Source organism: Candoia aspera, chromosome 7, assembly GCF_035149785.1.
Source record: "Candoia aspera isolate rCanAsp1 chromosome 7, rCanAsp1.hap2, whole genome shotgun sequence".
Lineage (NCBI taxonomy): Eukaryota > Metazoa > Chordata > Lepidosauria > Squamata > Boidae > Candoia > Candoia aspera.
Genome location: NC_086159.1, coordinates 9432077 through 9455130, shown reverse-complemented (window position 1 = coordinate 9455130; position 23054 = coordinate 9432077). Strand labels below are relative to the sequence as shown.

Here is a 23054-nt window from a genome sequence, read left to right as displayed (position 1 = left end):
GCAGACACCCGCCTCTTGTGGGATCCTCAGAGCTTGTCCAGAGCACCCTGGAGTGAGTGGGGCTACATTCCTTTTGTTCTGTAGGGGTTATCCTCTTCTGGAGAGTTTGGGGGCAAAACAGTGTCATACACCCATTTTAAGGGGCACCTGTCTTTTCCTACAATGATGCCAGCCTGATAAAATATGCATCATGACATCACAATGCAAGCTCCACCATTTTGAATTTGCATTGTGAGATAGCACAGATGACATAATGGGTCAAGGTTGCATTGGTCATTCACCTATGTCCACTTCCTGGGGACACCAATGCCATTAAGCCCCACACCCACAAATGGGCCCAGGTATAGGTCCCCGTACTTTGGAGACACCATACCATCACAGACCACCCTCCAGCAGCCCCTAAGAAATGTGCCTCTCCCAGGGACTGACCAATTCTTGACTTGAAACTCCCTGGAAGGATAGGATAAAAATAGTTTGTAATTTTTTTATTTTTTAAAAAAGTTTTAGCTGCCCCTCATATTTCTAGAGAGGAGGTGTTTTTCTAAGAGGTGACAATTTTTCTTTTAAGGTTTCTAAAATTCTGGGACAGAGTCTGTGCCGTTCACAAGGGACCTAGAGCTTTCCCACCCTCTTCTCACCTTTCAAATGTTGGAATTTTCCAGCCGGGCACAGTGTTGTTTCTACACTCACGTGCTACACTGGTTCATTAGGAACTCAGCTCCTGAAATGACATGGCCCTTGTGCTAAGGTCACCCTTTGTTAATGAGTTCCCTGCACACCCTGGTTTAATTGCAAGTCTGGAGATTTTTCACTTGTGGGCTCCCTTGCCTCCTTATCTCAAGAGACAAGGCATCCCAGTGAACCAAATTTCTTGGTTTATTTGTTTTTGCAATAGTGGCTTATCTGGATAACCTTTATATTGCTTTACAGGTATAGTAATCCATAAAGATAATCCTCCAAATACTTTTTAAAGATTGTCCAAAGTGCATAAATATGTCTCTTCTGATGCTCCCTGGACAGTTATAACAATCTGGTCTGCAAGGAGCTTTTAAGTTGTCTCTTTTCAGTGGTAGCCTCTAATTATATTAAGGTTCCCAAGGAGATATTACAAATGTCGTGGAACGAAGACAAACTCATTCATACTTTCAATGGCATCACTTTTACTACAAGATCCTCACCAGAACTTTTAAATTCCCTGGTTTCGTTTGATGCTAGAGAAGATGATGTTCTGTTGGTTTCCTATCCAAAATCTGGTAAGGTTTGGTTGGAACTTGGGTGAAAGAGAATGTGTTATTTAGTTCAACAAACTAGAAAAGATTGCATGCAAGAGCTTGGCTGAATTCATTAATTGCTGTTGAAGAAATCAAAAGGTGGGCTAGAAATTCAGTATAGTAAGAAATGCCATAAATAAAATGAACCAGGTTAAAGGCTTAAGAACTGCATTCACAATCACAATGTGCTAAACTAGGTTGGTTTTAATATTTGTTAGGTTGTTGGTTTTGTGGGTGCTTAGCATGTCATATGAATCCAGCCCAACTGGTGACTTTTTGTGACTACTGTATATTGTGCAAAAGCAGAAAAATGGGTTGTACATGGTTGATGGGCCCACATTGCCTGCCAAGCATTAAGTGGGGCAGATCTTCTGTGAAGTTACTTTGAGAAATCCTTCAATCTATACCCTGTACAGAACCCTTTGGAACCGCACTCCGAAATAATATTAACCATTATCCACAATGTTTGGATGTACCCCCAGGATGTTCATTTCATTTCATTTCATTTCATTTTCTTCCTTCCTTTTCTTTTCTCCTAAATTCAATAAACTGGACCCAAAGTTGTTTCTGCTCTGATCTACTCAGTTCCACCATTCCTTTGATGCTTGAATTGAATTGAAGCTTCTACATCTACCTCTGCAACATTCACCTGCCTAGCCTATGCATTACCATCTTCCCATTGGCCAGCAGATGGGATGCTCCTTCTGATCCTGCTTTCACACAACCTCTGTCCTACACTGGTTTAACACTTTGCCAATCCTGTGCCTCTTTCTCTTCTTTTTCCCTTTAGGAACCCACTGGCTGGCGGAAATCCTTACACACATCTACGCATCCAAAGTGGCTTTGACTTCTCCCATTGAGTTTGGAGATCTTTCCAAACTGGACCAGCTGAATCGCCTTTCCTGCAAAAGGATCATTCCAACCCACTTGGACAGCAACATGTTGCCACCAACATTCAGGGTCAAGCACTGCAAGGTTAAAAAAAAAAAATTTAACTTAAGTTCTTGGGGACATAATGTATTTTGCATTCACACAGGAGGCTTAGCCTGGATCCTGAATAAACCCATGACCTGGGTTCACACAATGTAATCACACAATTTATTTAACCATAAACTGGGTGGGTTTGTGTACCACTGCCCAACAACAAAAAGCAGTCTTCTAATAGGTGCATATCATTTTCTTTACAAACTTTAATACTAATCAATATATGCATGTTGAACAAATGGTCTCCCTGCTCTTAATATAACCTGGTTAAGGAGATGTGTGAGTACAGCCATAGTCATTTGCTTTGCTTTTAATTGGATGTGTACCCTGATAATCCCAATATTGTGCTGTTTATAATATGCATATAAATGATAAATATGAGCCCACTATGGTCCTTTTAATAAAAATATTTTTCCTAATGCAACAATATCTGTACTACATTGAAAACCGCTATAGTCATAAGTTTTACCAGTCAAAAAGTGCCATGCAGAGTTATGTTTGGCCTTTAATTACATATAGTGGTATCTTTTTTAATGATGCTTTTATTTATATTAAGTGAAACAAAGAAAAAAGCAAAGACCAGTTTGGTCTAGTGGTTAAGGTGCTGGGCTAGAAACCAGGAGTGTGTGAGTTCTAGTCCCACCTTAGGCATGAAAGCCGGCTGGGTGACCTTGGGCCAGTCCCTCTCTCTCACCCCAAGAGCCAATCAGGCGTGGTATGAGAGTTCTAGTCCCGCCTTAGGCATGAAAGCCGGCTGGGTGACCTTGGGCCGGTCCCTCTCTCACCCCAAGAGCCAATCAGGCGTGGTATGAGAGTTCCAGTCCCGCCTTAGGCATGAAAGCTGGCTGGGTGACCTTGGGCCAGTCCCTCTCTCTCACCCCAAGAGCCAATCAGGCGTGGTATGAGAGTTCTAGTCCCGCCTTAGGCATGAAAGCCGGCTGGGTGACCTTGGGCCAGTCCCTCTCTCTCACCCCAAGAGCCAATCAGGCGTGGTATGAGAGTTCTAGTCCCGCCTTAGGCATGAAAGCCGGCTGGGTGACCTTGGGCCGGTCCCTCTCTCACCCCAAGAGCCAATCAGGCGTGGTATGAGAGTTCCAGTCCCGCCTTAGGCATGAAAGCCAGCTGGGTGACCTTGGGCCAGTCCCTCTCTCTCACCCCAAGAGCCAATCAGGCGTGGTATGAGAGTTCTAGTCCCGCCTTAGGCATGAAAGCTGGCTGGGTGACCTTGGGCTGGTCCCTCTCTCTCAGCCCAATTCACCTCACAGGGTTGCTGTTGTGGGGAAAATAGGAGGAGGAAGGAGTATTAGGTATGTTTGCTGCCTTGAGTTATTTATAAAAATAATAAAGGCAGGATAAAAATTTAAAAAAACAAAGAAAAGGAAATGGATTATATAGAAATACATAAAATAAACTTTACACTAGAGCAAAAATTAAAAACATGGTGATTATATTTTTTTTTAAAAAGGCAAAACAAACAAAAAGAAAAACTTTATAGGAAGATGCATTCTAAGAGCCCCCTCCATTTTCCCCCCTTCTGTTTTTCCCAAATGTTAATTGCTACTTAAATATGATTATACTATTGCTCATTTTTATTTGGATCATTTTAATTATTTTTAAACTGTTTCTCTTCCTCTTCAAAATTCCTATTCTAAGTGTCTTAGTGTCTTGTCTAATAAGTTGTACATAAGGGCGCCATTCTTGAATTTATATCATCATCGTCTTCATCAACCACAATTCCATTAAAAAAAAAGATTAGATTAAACCTTTCAGCCTCCCTGATTTTCGTCCATATTGCATGGGAAGATGGATGCACTCTCTCTACATTGTCTAATGCAATGCTTCCCAACCTGAGAAACTTCCAGATGTGTGAACTTCAACTCCCAGCATTCTCAGTAATTGCCAAGCTGGTCTTGGGAAGTTGTTCAAGTTGAGAAACATTAGTCTGAAACAGACACTGTGCAGGAAAGAGAGATTTATGTGGGGACCATGGAAAGAAGGAAAGAGTTCAGACGGTCTCCCTAGCAAGTGTAATTATGATTAGTCCTGTCCATTCACCAACAAGCTGTTTTAATTTAAAAAAAAAAGTTTATGGAATGTAGCATGTCTAGAGCAGTAGTACCTGACAACTTTCAGGTCTTTTGAACATTAAATCCCACTGGTTTCAGTTATTGGCTCTTTTACCTGAATCAACACATTTTCTGGGCTCGTACAATGCCCAGAATCATAATTATTCCAACAGACTGGGTTTGTCCAATACACCAGGCCACCTCACCCCCATCAAACCAATATTAAAAAGTAAGCAAATCGAATATGTTGCATAAATATGGATGCTAGGTTTTTAACTATTCTGGAGGAACCCAGGCCTTGAGTCCCATTGTAACATGCTGTATCTATTTTGTAGGCTATTTATATAGTCAGGAATCCAAAGGATATTGCTGTATCCATGTTCCATTACTATCAAGAGAATCCAAATCTCCCCACCGTAGATTCCTGGTCGAATTTCCTGGAGATGTTCTTAAAAGGAGATGGTAAGATTAAACTGTGGCTATGTTGGTGGGACAGGTGTTGACTTCAGTTCATCAGGAGGGCACCAGGCTAGGAAAATTTGATTCAGAACATATCAAAGCCTCTGAAATATTGATCCAATATTAATCTTCCTGGTTTGGCTGATGTGTTCATCAGCTACAAAAGGTGTCCTGTCTGCATGGCATGGAGAAAGTGGACAGGGAACACTGGTTTTATCTTTCCTCAGGTGCTAGGAAAAGGGGTTATCCAATGAAACTGTTAGGAAGGAGGTTTAGAACAGGCAGAAGAAAGTTCTTCCCACCTCATAGTTAACATGATGTTCTGATCTGAAGGTGTACTGAAGGCCACTAACCGGGTTGGCTTAGAAGGGATGAGTAAATTCATGGAGGAAAGATCTGTCACCGGGATTGGTCTTGAAAGCTATGTTGAGGTTTTCCTACTAATGATTAAGACTGCTATTATACGTAAGCACAGTGACAGAGTTACAACTAGACCTTTGGAAATTGTACACTCTGACATTATTGGTCCTTTTGCTCCAAGTCTTGGACAAGCAAGGTATGCAATGACAATCATTGATGATTTCTCAAGATACACATTTATCTACATCTTAAAACATAAAGATGAGGCATTTGAGAAATTTAAAAGTTTTGTGACATGGGCAAATGGAAAATTCCCTAGGCCTGTATCTGCACTCCAATGTGATAGAGGAGAATACCTTTCTCACAAATTCAGAAGGTTCCTAGTGGAAAAGGGGATAGAACAAATTCTTTCTAACCCTTACACCCCTCAGCAAAATGGTGTTGCTGAAAGAAAGGGCAGAACCTTGCAAAATGCGATGGAATGCATGTTAAAAGATTCACGATTATGTTTTAAGTACTGGGGAGAGGCCATATCTACTGCCACTTATGAACAGAACAGGTTGTATAACTCTGTGATTCAGGACACTCCATTCCATTTGTTTTATGGTGTGAAACCAAAGGTAAACCATCTTAGAGTGTTTGGTAGCACTGCATGGGTTCACATTCCAAAACAGCAGAGAAGGAAAGGAGGCCCCACAACAAAGAAAGCCATCTTTGTTGGCTATGAACAAAGCCAGAGGAGCTACAGGTTCATAATGGGAGAGAAATTAATAATTAGCAAAAGCGCTTCTTTTGCTGAACAAAACGGGGAGATTAAATTCTAGCTCTCCAGTTGAACTGACCACCACAAGAGAACAGCAAGGACTTGCTGATGGTGATCTTTTGCCTGATGAGGACATTAAACCAGAAAAGCAAACTGAAGGTCTGTCTGATGAGACAGATGCTTCTCAGGAAAGTGATAGGAGGCAAAATTTAAGCCCTGTATTACCTCGCAGATCTCAGAGGAGTAATAAAGGCGTTCCTCCATCACGTTTTCAGGCTGAAACAGTAAAGGCTTTTCACATATTCACAGAACCTGAGTCTTTAGAACAAGTGAATGCTTTACCACCTGAGATTGCACAAAATTGGCATTCTGCCATGCAACAGGAATTAGCATCCTTGAAAGAAAATAAAACATGGAAACTGGTCAATCTACCTCCCAATGAACGCTGTCTGGGTTGTAGGTGGGTTTTCAAACTGAAAAGGGATGCTGATGGCAAAATCCAAAAATATAAAGCAAGGTTGGTTGCAAAAGGGTTCGCTCAAAGGAAAGATTTAGACTTTGACAAGACTTTTGCACCAGTTACTAAAGGTGAATCAATTAGATTACTGTTAAAAGTTGCTGCACTAAAAGGAATGTCAGTTAACCACTATGACATTCAAACTGCATTTCTCTATGGTGATTTAGATCACAAATTATACATGCAGCAACCCCCTGGCTATGAAAAAGGGGAGAATCTAGTCTGTGAACTGCAGAAGTCAATCTATGGGTTAAAACAAGCTGCTAGATCCTGGAACCAAAAAGTAGATGAAAAACTGCAGAATTTTGGTTTTGAAAAAGGAAAAGCAGATCCCTGTGTATATATGAAGAAGGACAAACAAGGCTGTATGTATCTGTGCATTTATGTTGATGATTTGCTGCTGTTCACATCAACAGAAAAACAAAGGCTTGATTTTGAAGCCTGCATGAAAAGCCATTTCACATTAAAAAGCCTTGGAATTATAACAACCTAGGTTTGGAAAAACACAGGAAGAATGGTAGCTTTCTGTTAAACCAAAGGGGAGATAATGGTAAAGTAATGTGAATGGAAAGACATATAAAGTTGTCAGAGAAGATTGGTTTGCATCTTAATCTATAGTGTAAAAAGGGGAGTGTTGAGGTTTTCCTACTAACGATTAAGACTGCTATTGTACCTAATCATTTTGGCCGAGTGAAGAGGTTGTATTTGATTGTCTCCTTTCACCTGCTTCATGCAAATTACCTGGGGGGAGGAAACCTGCCCGGACTTGTTTCTTACTTCCTCTTTTTTTTCTCTGCCGGCAATGTAGCCAAGCAAGGCTTGCTCCAAAGGGGAGCTAAGTCCTTTAAATATGTTTTGCTTTTGTTTTGCTTTCTGTAAATAAATTATTTTTATAGAAATGCTTGGTGTGTGACTTTTTTGACCTCTCCTGGGTTAAAGGCTTTCCCAGCATCTGCCAACAAGCTACATGTTGCCAGTGGATTGAGGAGCCACATGCCTCAAAATACTAGTTGCAGCAGGGAACAAAAGTCAAAGAGGACTGTGTCTTCATCTCCTAATTGTGAACCCCCCAGAGGCATTTTCTTGGCCACTGTGAGAAACAAAATGCTGGACTAAGAGGTCCTTGGCCTGATCCAGCAGGGGTCTTCTTATGTTCTCATGCTTTGTAACTCCTGGTGTCCACAGATAGGCATCTCTTGTGAAATGAACTCTTGCTATTGACAATCACAGATCGTAAGTCATTATTTGGACTGAGTCAGGATTGCTTATATCCTGGCAAAATTCTGTGGCCACAACAGGACAATTATTCCCCAGTTTCTTACTATTCTCTTTTCTAAGAGAGAATAAGAACTTCTGAATGGATTGCAGAGTGGACCCTGCTACAGTTTCAGAAGGCAGCCCAGGACTGGTGGGGAATTGGAGCCCAGCCATCAGCTGCTGCATTTGCAATCTGCCCCTTCAGGTAGTTGCTTTTGAAGATGCTCAGCCTTCGGGGGTAGGCTCACCACCTTGCTAGCCATCCAATGACCAGTGCAGTAGAGTTGACTGTAGCAGTTGTCTGCACAGGGAACTCACCATATATCCTTCTTAGAACATGCATAAACTGGTGATTGGCCAGAGGCTGAGTGGTGTGGTGCTGCCATTAGATGGGCATGGGGAAGACAACTCCTCCCATCTCAATTGGTGGGCCCTCCTCAGGTTCCAGGAAGATGGGCTTCTCGGGCCATCCTGGGTGAGTTGTGTAGCAGTGAAGGTATTGCCCTGGGACCACAGATATCACAAATCCCCAGCTGATTACAGAGATCACTGGATCACTTTGGGGTAGTCATTGCCTCTCAGCTTGACTCTCCTCACAGATGTGTGGTGAGGATAAAATAAGTGACACCTTCCACATCAGTCTCCTTGAACTCAGAGAAAAGGAGGCATGTAAATGCAATGAATGAATGAATGAATGAATGAATGAATGAATGACACAGTCTCCAATGACCATTCAGTTGCTTTCTCCTTCTATACCCAGTTTATATTACTGCCCAAAGGAAGAGGATCAAGCAGTGGAGGCCACTGCCTTTTCCTCTTGCCCTGTTAAGAGATGCAATCTGTCACAGAGGACTGTGAATGGGCATGGAGGCTGGTAGTGAGTCCTTGGTCTTGGACTGCCCCTGGACAGTTCCCCAATAATGCAATCCTCCAACAAAGCTTTGTCTGCCATGATAGTATCACTTTCCTAGTGTTTACCTTGGTTTCTGGTCTCTGGCATAAGTTCTGATGCCCCAGGTACTCTGGGCTTGTATTTATAGACACCAGGTCTCCATTCTTAACACCTCCTGCTTTGCACCTGGATTGGTTATTTTGCACTGTCAGAGCCAAGTCACAAAGGCTGTATGACTTGGCCAGCAACTTGGATTCCTTGTTGAGGTCAAGAGTGGAAGGATTTTGTTATCTCAATACTGTTCGTGCTGATTTACTGCATGGCTGTAAAATTGACCATCCAAAGATCAGCCAAGAAATAAATAGAACTGATGTTATTACCAGAAGAAAACAAAGTGGTGTGGTGATGTGAGAAGGAAGGGAAGAAGGAAGGGAGGGGAAGGGAAAGGAGAGGAAGAAGAATATAATATTTATTTTATATAATAGTTGTAGTCACATAATGTACTAAGCTCTAAGCCTGGGTTAACCCAGCAGAATTTCTAAATTCCCATTAACATGCTATGTCCAAATACATAAATTCCCACAATTTGCTGAAGCACTCTACCCAACTCCTTTTTAGCCTACTCTAGCATGTTGTGTGAGTTCAGCCACTGGGTTCCTGAACTTGGTTGACTCCTCCCTCCCACCTGGTCCAACAGTAAGGAGTAGAGTTAGCTTTATAAGGTAACAGTCTCCAACTTCTTTTGGCTGGTGGGTCTATTCTACTACAGTATATACATTGAAAATACATCAAGGGCATCTTCACAAAATGGCTGCTGTGGGGGTGCTTATCTATTCATAAAATAGCTTGCATGGAGAAGGTGACCAGAGAACTTCCAAGTGGGCATCTATGGTGGATTAGACATTCCTGAAGGAGTGGGGATGGCATTGTGGTGGAGATCAGCAGCCAGATGGTGAATTCTGGCCAGCACAGTCTTTCCAGGTAAAGGAGAGATCATGAGATGGCCCACTTGCATGCTAGACAGCTGCTCCTCATGAGTAAACTGCAGGAACTGGGGTTTTTGTGGTCAACTCATGAGTTGAGTGGCTGGGAGTTGAGGGATTTTAATCAAGTTCACAGCTGTGATGCACCCTATATGGACACAAGGTTTGTACAAGCCTCACTTTCTTAAACACTTTTGGATGTAATTAATTTACAACTGAAGAGATTTTCTGAGCAGCAAGATAAGAGAATTCCTTTTGGTGAGTCAACATTCTTTCTGGACGAAAAAGGAAAAAAGAAAAGGTTTTAAAGATTTATAAACTTTTGGCAAAAAGCTCAACAACAAGTGGATGTAAGAAAGTTTAAAATGGATAAAGGGGACCGTTTTTTTGAAAGATTATTTTTTGGTGAAAGTGCTTTTGAATAAATTGGGATTAAAATAGACAAATGAACCAGACCTTTCTGGAAATGCTTCTTTTTTTTGGTTTACTATTAAAGAGTGCAGACAGTTGGTGGATTTTACAAAACAAAAGATAAAGGTAATAAGAGCAGGACTGTGATGCTGACTTCAACGATGGAGTGCCATTTGAAATGAAGGTATTAAGGGCACAGGAAGACAAAATAGAAAAAAAAAATGAGGGGAAGCTTGCCATTTACTCTTTCTCTTGGAATTGAGGCACTTTCACTTTTGGATAACAATATTTCAATGGCAACTACCAGAAAAGTGGCCAAAATGGCAGAGGGGAGGAGAAGATTGCTAGAGCAACCTGCAGAGAGAGGAATTACACCAGATTTACTTCAGAAAATATCTGAGGAATTGGGCAATAAGTTAGCTGAATCACTTGTTATTAAATTGACAGCTTTTGAAAAAAACATGGAGCAAAGACTTGTAAAGATGAAAAAGGAGATGAAAGAAGAAGTCAAGAAGATGGAAAGCTCTGAAAAACAAGTGTCTGGAGATGTAAAACAAATGAATGACAAAGTGGAAATTTTGGAGAGTAAGACAGAAGTTATGGCCAGAGGGCTAGATAATTTGGCACTAGTGGAACTAAGAGGAAGACAGAAAAATGGCAATTCAAGAGAGTACACCTACTTTTCTGAAAGACATAGATCCTTTTCAAGAATAGATATGATATGGACATTGAAGAATTTGGCTACTAAGGTTTCTAAAGTTAGAGATATTACCAAAGACTTTTTCGGATCATAATACTGTGTGTTTGGTTTATAAAAGGAAATCCAGTTCTTTTAGATGGAAACTAAATGAAATGTTTGTTACAGAAAGTAAAAAGAAAGTAAAAGAATTTTTTTGGAAATAATTTAAACAAAGATACTGATTTAAGAATGGTTTGGGATGCAAGTAAAGCTTTTATCAAAAGTTATTTTGTACAACGTAACAGTGAACCCAAAAAGAAGAGGCAAGAGAAAACAAGCTATTTTGGATGAGATAAAGAGAAAAAAATTAAATAAATTTCCAGAGAAGGTATTTCTCAACAAATTATAGGTAGTCCTCACTTAATGACCATTTGTTTAGTGATGGTTCAGATTTACAAAGATGCTGAAAAAGAGACTCACAACCAGTGCTCACCCTTATGACCATTGCAGCATCCCCATGGTCACATGATCACGATTTGGGCACTTGGCAACCGGTTCACATTTATGACCATTGCAGCATCCTGCAGTCACATGATCACCATTTCTGACCTTCCCGGCCACGTCTGGGGCTAGCTGAACTCATCCTCTGTTCCTCCCCAGTAGCATTTTGACCATCTTCCGACCTGGGGGTCTCATCTTCCGATGGTATACCGACATATCTCTGGTTGTACTGATCCATTGAGTTTTCACGGCAAGAATACTGGGGTGGGTTGCCATTACCTTCCCCAGGGATCGCATTTAGTCTGACCTCTCTGTCATGACCTTCCCGTCTTGGGTGACCCTTCACAGTTTAGCTCGTGGCATCACTGAGGTGCTCAAGCTCCAGCACCACGGCAAGGTAACGATCCTTTGCTGAAGAAAAATGAACTATGTACAGCAAAAAAACTTTGAGTTTGCAAACAAACCAGGGAAATTGTTTGCATATAAATTATGAAAAGTAAAAGAAAAAAAAATGATATAGAAACTACAAGAGGGAGACACTGTATTAATGGATAGCATGGCCATGCAAAAAGCATTTCATCAATTTTATTCTAATTTGTATAAAGCAAGTGACATCTCTCTGGAGAAAATAGATGAATACCTAAAGAAACAAAATTAATTGAGGATTACAGAAGATCAGAAACAGATTATGAATAGACCTATAACGATAAGGGAAGTTTCTGAAGCTATAAAAAAGATTAAACCAGGAAAGGTGCCTGGACCAGATGGATTCTCAGGTCGTTATTATAAATGTTTTGAGGATGAACTTTTTTACTTGTTTGTAAATGTGAACAAGAAGGGACATTTAATCATGCTTCGTGGACATGTAAAAAGGCTAGAAAAATTTGGATTCAAATACATACACTGATTCAAAGGGTTTTAAAGATTAATGTATGATTGAGATCAAAGGTCTTCCTTTTGGGACCAATGGACAAACAGTTGGAAAAAAGTCATGTAACTTTGTTTTTGTATATGATAACTGCAGCAAGATTATTGTATGCACAAAGATGGAAAGACTTGGCACACCTACAACAGAGGAATGGTTGTGTCATGAGTGCCGTTGAGCTGAAGTCATCAGCGCAATGGCACACATGACAATAGCAAGGAAACAGGAGAAGGGGCTCAAGATAAGTAGCCATCAACTCACAACGACTAACGGCCAACAAACAATAACTAAACGGATCACGGAGCACACCCAAGCCATCAGCGCCAATACAACGGAGATCGCCCAGCTGACAGCAATCACCGGATGAATAGAAAACCCGAGGATGGGCGATCCCGGAACGCCAGCGGGGCCTCACAACCCCTCACCCACCGGCAGGGCAACGTATTGGACAAAGGGGGGTGACGTGACCGCGAGTGAGGGGGCGCTGACCAGCGCGGGGTATTTAAACCCCGCACCGGCGCGCTCCTGTCACTCTCAGCTTTTTTCTTCCGACGCTGTAACTGCGCTGTGAATAAATCAGAGCCTGATCCATCGAACCAGTGTCTGAGCCTTATTCAGAGGCAGGCAGCACATGACAGGTTGGTGAAGACAACGGAACTTGCTGAGATGGCCAGATTGACTTCTTTGATTAGAGAAAAGCCAACATCTATTGCTGACTGGAAACCCCTTATGGACTCTTTGCGTAGAGCAGAACAAATGAACGTATGATTTAAGGTTTTGATGATTAGACAGGACAGATTATAGAAAGAAGAGAGACATGTAACTTCAGAGAAAGAGATAAATTTGTAATTGTACTTATAACTGCCGTAAAGAAGATCGGAAGCCACTTCTTTGTGTCTTTTCTTTCTTTTTTCTTTTACTTGTTTTCCTTTCTTGCACTTTTAGCTTTCTCTTTTATTTATTTATTTCTTTTCTTTCTTTGTATTACTTTTTATCTTCTTTTAAAAAACTTTTAATAAAACTATCAGAAGAGAAAGAGCAAGAGAGTGACCAGAGAATATCTACGTCCCAGAAGGTGAACAGCTGTGGTTTAAACAAACAAACCAGCCCAGGAACACTATGCTAACCCATAAAGTGGTTTGTTTAGTTTAGCATATTGTGTGAATTTGAACAATGTTGTCTTATTCAGTAAGCCATAATTAAATAGAGTTGCATAAAGCAGGACTGTGGTTGTGGGTGAGTAAGTAGTTTGGATACCTAACCTGTTGGAGTATTTGATTCCTGTCCAGATGTTCAGCTTTCACTGCAAAATCATGAAGTTGCAAATGCAAACTTTCTGGCTCTTCAAGTAGTGATACAAATGTCATTTCTGCCATCTTTTTTTTTTAAAACAGTTGTCTGTGGATCCTGGTTTGACCATGTTTTAAGCTGGGAAAAACACTTGCATGAGAAAAACATCCTGTTCTTGTTCTATGAAGACATGAAAAAGGTAAATTGGCAACCGTGTCTTGTCTCAGAACAGATGAAGAAGGCAGATGCCAAAGCATTTCGCTCCATCATATTTTTCTCTTGCTGATCATAATATGTTGTTGTTTATTCGTTTAGTCGCTTCCGACTCTTCGTGACTTCATGGACCAGCCCACGCCAGAGCTTCCTGTCGGTCGTCAACACCCCCAGCTCCCCCAGGGACGAGTCCGTCACCTCTAGAATATCATCCATCCATCTTGCCCTTGGTTGGCCCCTCTTCCTTTTGCCCTCCACTCTCCCTAGCATCAGCATCTTCTCCAGGGTGTCCTGTCTTCTCATTATGTGGCCAAAGTATTTCAGTTTTGCCTTTAATATCATTCCCTCGAGTGAGCAGTCTGGCTTTCTTTCCTGGAGGATGGACTGGTTTGATCTTCTTGCAGTCCAAGGCACTCTCAGAATTTTCCTCCAACACCACAGTTCAAAAGCATCGATCTTCCTTCGCTCAGCCTTCCTTATGGTCCAGCTCTCGCAGCCATATGTTACTACAGGGAACACCATTGCTTTAACTATGCGGACCTTTGTTGTCAGTGCGATGTCTCTGCTCTTAACTATTTTATCGAGATTGGTCATTGCTCTTCTTCCAAGGATTAAGCGTCTTCTGATTTCCTGACTGCAGTCAGCATCTGCAGTAATCTTTGCACCTAGGAATACAAAGTCTTTCACTGCTTCTACATTTTCTCCCTCTATTTGCCAGTTATCAATCAAGCTGGTTGCCATAATCTTGGTTTTTTTGAGGTTTAGCTGCAAGCCAGCTTTTGCACTTTCTTCTTTCACCTTCATCGTAAGGCTCCTCAGTTCCTCTTCACTTTCAGCCATCAAAGTGGTATCATCTGCATATCTGAGATTGTTAATGTTTCTTCCAGAGATTTTAACTCCAGCCTTGGATTCCTCAAGGCCAGCTTGTCGCATGATGTGTTCTGCATACAAGTTGAATAGGTAGGGTGAGAGTATACAGCCCTGCCGTACTCCTTTCCCAATCTTAAACCAGTCCGTTGTTCCGTGGTCTGTTCTTACTGTTGCTACTTGGTCGTTATACAGATTCTTCAGGAGGCATACAAGATGACTTGGTATCCCCATACCACTAAGAACTTGCCACAATTTGTTATGGTCCACACAGTCAAAGGCTTTAGAATAGTCAATAAAACAGAAATAGATGTTTTTCTGAAACTCCCTGGCTTTTTCCATTATCCAGCGGATATTGGCAATTTGGTCTCTAGTTCCTCTGCCTTTTCTAAACCCAGCTTGTACATCTGGCAATTCTCGCTCCATGAATTGCTGAAGTCTGCCTTGCAGGATCTTGAGCATTACCTTACTGGCATGTGAAATGAGTGCCACTGTTCGATAGTTTGAACATTCTTTAGTGTTTCCCTTTTTTGGTATGGGGATATAAGTTGATTTTTTCCAGTCTGATGGCCATTCTTGTGTTTTCCAAATTTGCTGGCATATAGCATGCATTACCTTGACAGCATCATCTTGCAAGATTTTGAACAGTTCAGCTGGGATGCCGTCGTCTCCTGTTGCCTTGTTATTAGCAATGCCTCTTAAGGCCCACTCAACCTCACTCTTCAGGATGTCTGGCTCTAGCTCACCGACCACACCGTCAAAGCTATCCCCGATATTGTCATCCTTCCTATACAGGTCTTCTGTATATTCTTGCCACCTTTTCTTGATCTCTTCTTCTTCTGTTAGGTCCTTGCCATCTTTGTTTTTGATCATACCCATTTTGGCCTGGAATTTACCTCCAATGTTTCTAATTTTCTGGAAGAGGTCTCTTGTCCTTCCTATTCTATTGTCTTCTTCCACTTCCGCGCATTGCTTGTTTAAAAATAATTCCTTATCTCTTCTGGCTAACCTCTGGAATTTTGCATTTAATTGGGCATATCTCCCCCTATCACTGTTGCCTTTTGCTTTCCTTCTTTCTTGGGCTACTTCTAGTGTCTCAGCAGACAGCCATTTTGCCTTCTTGGTTTTCTCTTTCTTTGGGATGTATTTTGTTGCCGCCTCCTGAACAATGCTGCCAACTTCTGTCCAGAGTTCTTCCGGGACCCTATCTACTAAGTCCAGTCCCTTAAATCGATTCTTCACCTCCACTGCATATTCCTTAGGAATATTAGTGAGCTCATATCTAGCTGATCTGTGGGTCTTCCCTAATCTCTTTAGTCTGATCCTAAATTGTGCAAGAAGAAGTTCGTGATCTGAACTACAGTCAGCTCCAGGCCTTGTTTTTACCGACTGTACAGATGTCCGCCACCTTTGGCTGCAAAGGATGTAATCAATCTGATTTCGGTGTTGTCCATCTGGTGAAGTCCATGTATAAAGCCGTCTCTTAGGTTGTTGGAAGAGAGTTTTTGTTATGCAGAGTGAATTGTCTTGGCAAAATTCTATCAGCCTGTGTCCTGCTTCGTTTTGTTCTCCCAGGCCATACTTACCTGTAATTTGAGGTGTCATTTGACTGCCCACCTTAGCATTCCAGTCTCCTGTGATGAAAATAACATCTCTTTTAGGCGTGTTGTCCAGTAGTTGCTGCAGATCCTCATAGAACTGCTCTACTTCAGCTTCTTCAGCATTTGTGGTTGGGGCGTATATTTGGATCACTGTGATGTTAGATGGCTTGCCCTGAATTCGAATTGAGATCATTCTGTCATTTTTTGGGTTGTATCCAAGCACTGCTTTAGCCACTTTACTATTAATTATGAAGGCTACTCCATTTCTTCTGTGGTCCTCTTGTCCACAGTAGTAGATCTGGTGGTCATTTGATGTGAAGTGGCCCATTCCAGTCCATTTCAGTTCACTGACGCCCAGAATGTCTATCTTTAATCTTGACATCTCACCAATAACCACATCCAATTTGCCCTGGCTCATAGATCTTACATTCCAGGTTCCGATGGTGTGTTGATCCTTAGAACATCGGATTCGCCGTTCACCACCAGCACCGTCGGCCGCTAGCCGTCCTTTCAGCTTTGAGCTAGCTGCGTCATCACGTCTGGGGCTAGTTGAGCTCATCCTCTGTTCCTCCCCAGTAGCATTTTGACCATCTTCCGACCTGGGGGTCTCATCTTCCGATGGTATACCGACCTATCTCTGGTTGTACTGATCCATTTAGTTTTCACGGCAAGAATACTGAGGTGGGTTGCCATTACCTTCCCCAGGGATCGCATTTAGTCTGACCTCTCTGTCATGACCTTCCCGTCTTGGGTGGCCCTTCACAGTTTAGCTCATGGCATCATTGAGGTGCTCAAGCTCCAGCACCACGACAAGGTAACGATCCTTTGCTGAAGGATCATAATATAGCTATCCACAACTTGGCGCTTTTTAATGTATTAGCACACAGCCGTGCTGCCAGGGAATTTTGAGTGCTGCAGTCCAGTACAAAGGCATCAGACTGATGTGTTTTAGAGTCCTATCTTTCCAAGGTTCCACTTACCAGATTTATTTGCTTTTTTATGGCCACCTTACTCCTAACTGTACACACATATACATACCTGCATACAGTATATACATACCCATGGGATGTGCAAAGCCTACCATTCTGGGAACCAGATGCTCAAGTATTGGAGAAATGTTTCAAAATTTGATTCTCTGATCTCCAGAATGGTTGGTTTTGTTGTCTCTCTCTCTCTCTCTCATTATATATGTTTGTGTGTGTGTGTGAAGTGAAGGAATCTAATATGATATTAAACTTGTTTTTTAAAAACCTATTAAACTTTTCTGCTCCAGAAAACAAAGTCATCTATGCGGTTCTCCCTTTTATTCTGACAACAACAGGCAGATGGGCTAGATTCCACATTCCTGGCAGGAAAAGAAAAGATAATGGAAATGTCCACTGGAAGAAAGTCCTATGTATACCATTCTGCTTAGACATGGAAAAAATGTCTGAAAAAACTGAGTTCTCAGCATGAGAATGTCTTTCCAGACTCCTTGTAAGACATTCTACTGCTGTCTCAAAATCTCTCTCGCAGTTTCTCAGATTTTCTTCCCCTTTCAAAGAGGCCTCCATTTTTCTACCTTATTCTCACACTGCTTGAGAATTTCTTGTGGTGATGTTGTAAAGTTGAGTTTATTGTGGGAGGAGGTGGAGAGAACTACTGCTGGTGTTGACATTTTCTGTTGAGCATCTTTCCATCACCCTGAAGCCTTCCTGCCCACAATTCCCAATCTGAAAAAGAGCCATAGGATGGATTTTATCCTCCTGTCTTTCTGTGGAATTGAACCAAAGGGTGGGAAGCCAGGGAAGCTGTAGACCACTGGAGAGAGGATTGTGCAATGAAAGCAGAACATTGACCCACAATCTTTGGCCACCTTCTAACTAAATGCAAGAATATGACCTGCCCCCATAAAATATATCCAAATCTTTCTTCATTTTTGAAATACTTCTGAAAAGCAAATTAAATGAGAACTGGTAAACCAAAATGCAACAGTATATTTCTACATGGGATTAACACATTGATGCCTACTACATTAAGTTGATTTGCACGGGCATGTAAATTGCAAAGCAACAGCAATACTGATTGCTATCAAAATGATGGGTAGGAAACTATTCTTTCAAAAGGCATCAATTGGAAAAACTTAAATTTCTCCAGATATGTTGGATTACAAGGATTCTTGGGAATCCTCAAAGTTGGAATCCAATCTACCTGGGATATCCTACACTGAAGACAGCTGCTCTATTGGGAGAGCAGAATGAGGTCTACCTTCTAGTAAACATGTTTAAGACTGCAGTCTTACACTCTTTCGACATAGATTTGGAAAAAAAAATCATAAATCCTTTGAAAATTTCACCTGATTTTGTATGTTCACTCATTCTATCTCAGTAGGAGGGAATAAACATGCAACACAAAATTACAGATCATGTTCTCTGTTGTTTACACGCTCAGGATCTCCCCAAGGTTGTGAAGAAATTAAGTGCCTTCCTAGGGCTCAGCCCCAGTGAGAGCAAGATCTATGAAATCTGCAAAAAGGCTTCATTCAACGAGATGAAAACAAATACAGAAAAGGAAAATTCGGATCAAAACCATACTGTCTGCGTACTCACTTCCAACCGGAAGCTGATATTCCGAAAAGGTAACTTGAAGACTGAGCCTTATGGAATATTTCCATTGAGGGCTGCTCTAAATCATTTAGAAGGTACATGTCAGCCCAATAAGGTAGACCAGACTAAGAAACCAATGCCATATAGGTCAGGCTACTTCGATTGCAACAGCTACGGTAACAGAATCTTGCAAGTCTGAATGTGCTTCCCCCTCCTTCCCTTTATCTTTGTCTGAATTAGGAAGGGGCTTATCTGAGTTGTTTCCTCAAACTGGTTTCTTGGCCCAGGCTCAAGCCCCTCTTATCTGACCGTTGCCATGGTAGCGACTTTTCCTCCTGTCCTTCAAGGCCATTCCTTATGCCTCTACAGTGCCTGGTATAGTCTTTTCATGACCAGGGCCGCAACTGGGGGGGGGGGGCAAGCGGGGCTTGTGCCCCCGGCACCAGGCAGGAGGGGCGCCAAAAATGAGCGTTGGGTGATACCAAAATGGGTGCAGAATCCATGTTTGCCCAGGGTGACACAGACCCTAGTTGCGGCCCTGTTCATGACTGTACCGCCTTGTAGATGAACTAGACATTGGCCACTGCAGATGGACATGTTCCGCAGGTGAGTCTCTCTAGTGGGCATGATGTCAGAGGACTGTAGCTTTTCAAAAGACACTTGCTGCCCTATAGACACGTAACGGACAGTGGAGAAGTAGGAGCCGTTAAGAAGGCTCTGTGTTTTTGGCACAAATAATATTACAGTTGCCTTATCCCTGAAAAATGGAAGACATAAGGGCTTCCCCTTCCCTTGTTTCTTTGCCCACTCTCTGGTGAAGTTCACAAATCAATGTCACGGCAGGAAGCTGATCCTTTCATCGATTGCACCGAGGCCAAAGGAAACTCTAGATTTCCTGATCCCCTCTGCTTCTATGCATCGTACACGTTCCCCTAGAAGTGATACTTTGTTCGTTTATTTTTTGCTGAAAAAATAGAAAAACAAAAAAGGGGAAGAGGGGAAGGAGAACTATGCCAAAGTACAAAGCAATAAGTACTTTTTAAGAACAAACAACTATTGAACAAAAATAAGCAGAAAAGGAAAGGCCAGAGAAATGGATGGTTCACGATATATGGCAAAGGATACAGTTTCCTTGCTTCTAAGAGTAAAGCAAAACAACCCTGCAGCTTTGCTTTCTCGGATGGGATCATCTTCACTGACACTTGCAATAGCTGGAATGCACTGTATGCGCTGTGTAGCCTCTTTTGACACTTCCTTCTGCTCTGCCACCAGATGTCTCAGGTCAAGGTATCTCATCCAGGTAAATAACGCTGCCCACTCCTCTGCCCAGACTTGGATATCATTGCCCAGAAGACTTGCCTTAAGGAAAGTCTAGATGGAAAATAGACTACTGTAGAAAGAATGGGTTGGCATCCATATTCTTAGTTGCATGAATGAGGCACCTGTCCTATAGGTAGGACATACCTCTGGTGTAGATCTGCCCTCCCTTATCTCCTAAAGTTCTAAATAGTGCCATTTCTCCTTATAAACATATCTGCAATTCTCCATCACTTCAACTCTCTAATTGGTAGAATATTGTTCTCTGGACATGTTTTTTCATCTATTTCCAGGTACTGAGTTCTCCAGTTCAGGTCACAGCCAAGGTGTTTATTTGCCTTTTCTGATCTCTGTTTCTCTGCTTTCCCCTCCTCCCAGCTGCCAACAAAACTCCCTAGGACATCTAATATTGCAGGACAAAGTTGCTGGGCTTATCTGGAACTAATCAGAGTCCAGACACATCTCTCTGCACAGGGCTGTGGTGACACAGTTTGTCTGATCTGTTGTTTTCAAGTGATGAGACCCAGGTGAGGTGCATCAGAAACAGGTGAAAGGGTTGCTGTCACCTGGATGGGTGGAAAATCCCAAGTTCAGTCCTAACCTTCCATGGGACAATTGTCAAGAACAACTGGGCTGGAATGGCTCCAAGTTGGTCAATGACTGGATGTCCTCTGCAAATCTGTAAGTGTGATTTGAAATCACCTGAAAACAACCCTCCAAATGCAACTTTAGGGTTAGGTTCAAACAGCGTGCCTATCTTGGTAACTGAAATAACCCATGTTCTCCAACCTCCATGATAGGTTGGACCATAATTAATCAAATTCGCATAACTTGTTAAGAAAAAAATAATAATACTGTCAGGGTAATTGGCAAAGAAACAACGCTGAGTCGAAGCTGCAACTCTAGTTTATTGTTTCTACCATACACAGAATCTTGCCAGACTAAAGGTTCCTTAACTGAGTTAAAGGGAAAAACACCCTTGGGAATCTAGGGCGGTGCCAGTCTAAGTTTCTTCCTCTGCCCCCCTACACTATCCAAGCTGTCCAAGCTGTGAGAACACTTATCTGCCTGGAGTGCACTCTCTACTCCCTCAGCTCCGAGCTCCATTACACTAACCAAAGTTAAGACTAACCAAGCTTAGAGTGTTGTGTGAAGACAGCCATTAACTCTAACTGACCTGGTGAAGTGCATGTGCTGATTGCACACAGGGGAAAGTGAAGCTAGTGTCATTGGAGAAACCCAGTCTCTGTGTTCCAGGAGAAATGTGAAAGGGGTTAAGGTCCTGATCACACAAGAGAAAAGTTCCACCATCAAGCAAATGGCACATTTGTACAAGTGTACCTCCAATTTAAAAAAAAAGCCCCCATCACATCTCTTCCTGAGCTGTGCTCAACTCATAACCCATCACAACTCAACCCTCTGAATATCACCTACTTTCCAAACATTCACATACAGCTAGAATTGCCCACAGATTTTAGAATTCCACAACAATGAGAAAATGAATGAACTTGCTTCTCTAATTGCTGATCTTGCATGTTAATCTGCTGAGAAATCCCTCTGCTTGGTGGGAAACTATGCATTTCATTGATTTAAAGCATAGATATCCCTCCTACACACCAGAGTCCTAGGCAGCTTAATAGGCAGTTAAAAATAAACTGATAGAAATATCGCTCTAAATTTCTTTCATTCGTTTTATCAGATTTATAGGGCTGCCCAACTCAATCGATTCTGGGCAGCTTACAATACATAAAAGCAACCCATAAAAAAAGCCTCAGCAAGATGGTGTGACCTGACAAGGTCAAGAGAAACTAAACAGAACAAAAAAATCCCATGAGGTTGATCATACAATACAACCAAAGAAAAACACTTCTCATATCAGGGCCTGGGGAAAAATCCAGGTCTTCCATACTCACGGCAGTGGGGCTATGTAAGCCTTTATGAAGAGGTCATTTCAGAGGGCAAGCACCACCATAAACAAGGCCCGTTTCCTAGGACCCATTAGATAACATTGTTTCAAGGACAGGACCCAAGCATTGCCCACTCTGCCAAATCTTCAGGGCTTCAACTGTGTAGTTATGGCTGCCATCTTGACTTTTTTGCCCCCGTCCCTCCTGCAGACACCCTTACCCTGAGACAAGGCTTGTAAGTGCAAATTCCAGTGGAAATAGGAATGTCTTGAGATGCCACTCAACAGTGACCAGCATGAGGTCAATCATAGTTCCCCAGGAAGAGTTTCCCTTTTGGAGTACCTTGATTGGAATGGCCCCACTCCAAGTCATTATTCTTACAGGTTGAATCGCAACCTGTGGGTGTCTTGAGTAAAACTGTGGATGGTATTAGACTCTTCACTTATAAGAAGAGTAAGATACTAAGAGCTATTGAGGTTTTCCACTGTGGGGGACCACATCATCTGATCCATCATCCATCTATTCATTTATTTGGAACATAGTCATGAAGATGGAACACAACATTTTAAAAAATTACTATTAGTATACTGTTTTATTTTGGATCATGAAATCAGAAAACTATACCACCACCAGAAAAAAAAAGATAAATAATGGCTATAACTTTTTTTTTTTAAATCCTAGATATGTTATCTGTTATTAAATGTGACAAAAAAGAGGAAAATGATCCATGTAATATTCATTGTTATTGATGTAAATCCTAAGTTTATCATTAAATCTAGACTTTACAGGGACACATTGCTTCACTTTCTCATTTTTTGAACACAAAGACTTTTCAAAAGTAGGTAATACATTCAAATCCTGAATCCATTCCTTAATATCAGGAGAACTTGGTTTCTCTCCATTTATATAAAATTATCCTCTTTGCGGTACAAAACCATTCATACCCACCGTCTTTCCATGCTTGCAGACTGTTCCCTTTTTTTTTTACATTTTCCATTGAGAGAGAGACATTTTTTTATGCAAACAACTTGGGAAAACCTACAGTTCCTCATTTCTCATAATTTCCTAGGTACTGTTGGTGACTGGAAAAATCACTTCACTCCCAAACAGAACCGGCTGTTTGAAGAGACGTTTGAGAAGAAAATGACGTTCAGCGAAGTGGCAAAACATCTTGTTTATGAATGTTGATTTGGAAATGAACCATAA

The 23054-nt window shown here is 41.7% G+C and overlaps 1 protein-coding gene across 1 annotated transcript; it reads left to right on the top strand.

Annotated features, from left to right (window-relative positions):
• Window positions 1-1089: 1089 nt before the first annotated feature.
• On the top strand, window positions 1090-23054 carry LOC134501455 (sulfotransferase 6B1-like). Its single transcript, XM_063309287.1, has 6 exons — window positions 1090-1253; window positions 2062-2246; window positions 4657-4783; window positions 13463-13557; window positions 18470-18656; window positions 22918-23054. Exons 1-6 carry the CDS (start codon window positions 1112-1114, stop codon window positions 23034-23036), a joined length of 855 nt encoding a protein of 284 aa, XP_063165357.1. The 5' UTR covers window positions 1090-1111; the 3' UTR covers window positions 23037-23054.

What these genes read in the sequence shown, in the direction of transcription:
- LOC134501455 (XM_063309287.1), top strand. Translation starts at nt 1,112, where the DNA reads ATGTCGTGGAACGAAGACAAACTCATTCATACTTTCAATGGCATCACT. An exon ending in GGTTTCCTATCCAAAATCTG is followed by an intron (nt 1,254 to 2,061) that starts GTAAGGTTTGGT and finishes TTTTCCCTTTAG; the next exon opens with GAACCCACTGGCTGGCGGAA. An exon ending in GATGTTCTTAAAAGGAGATG is followed by an intron (nt 4,784 to 13,462) that starts GTAAGATTAAAC and finishes TTTTTAAAACAG; the next exon opens with TTGTCTGTGGATCCTGGTTT.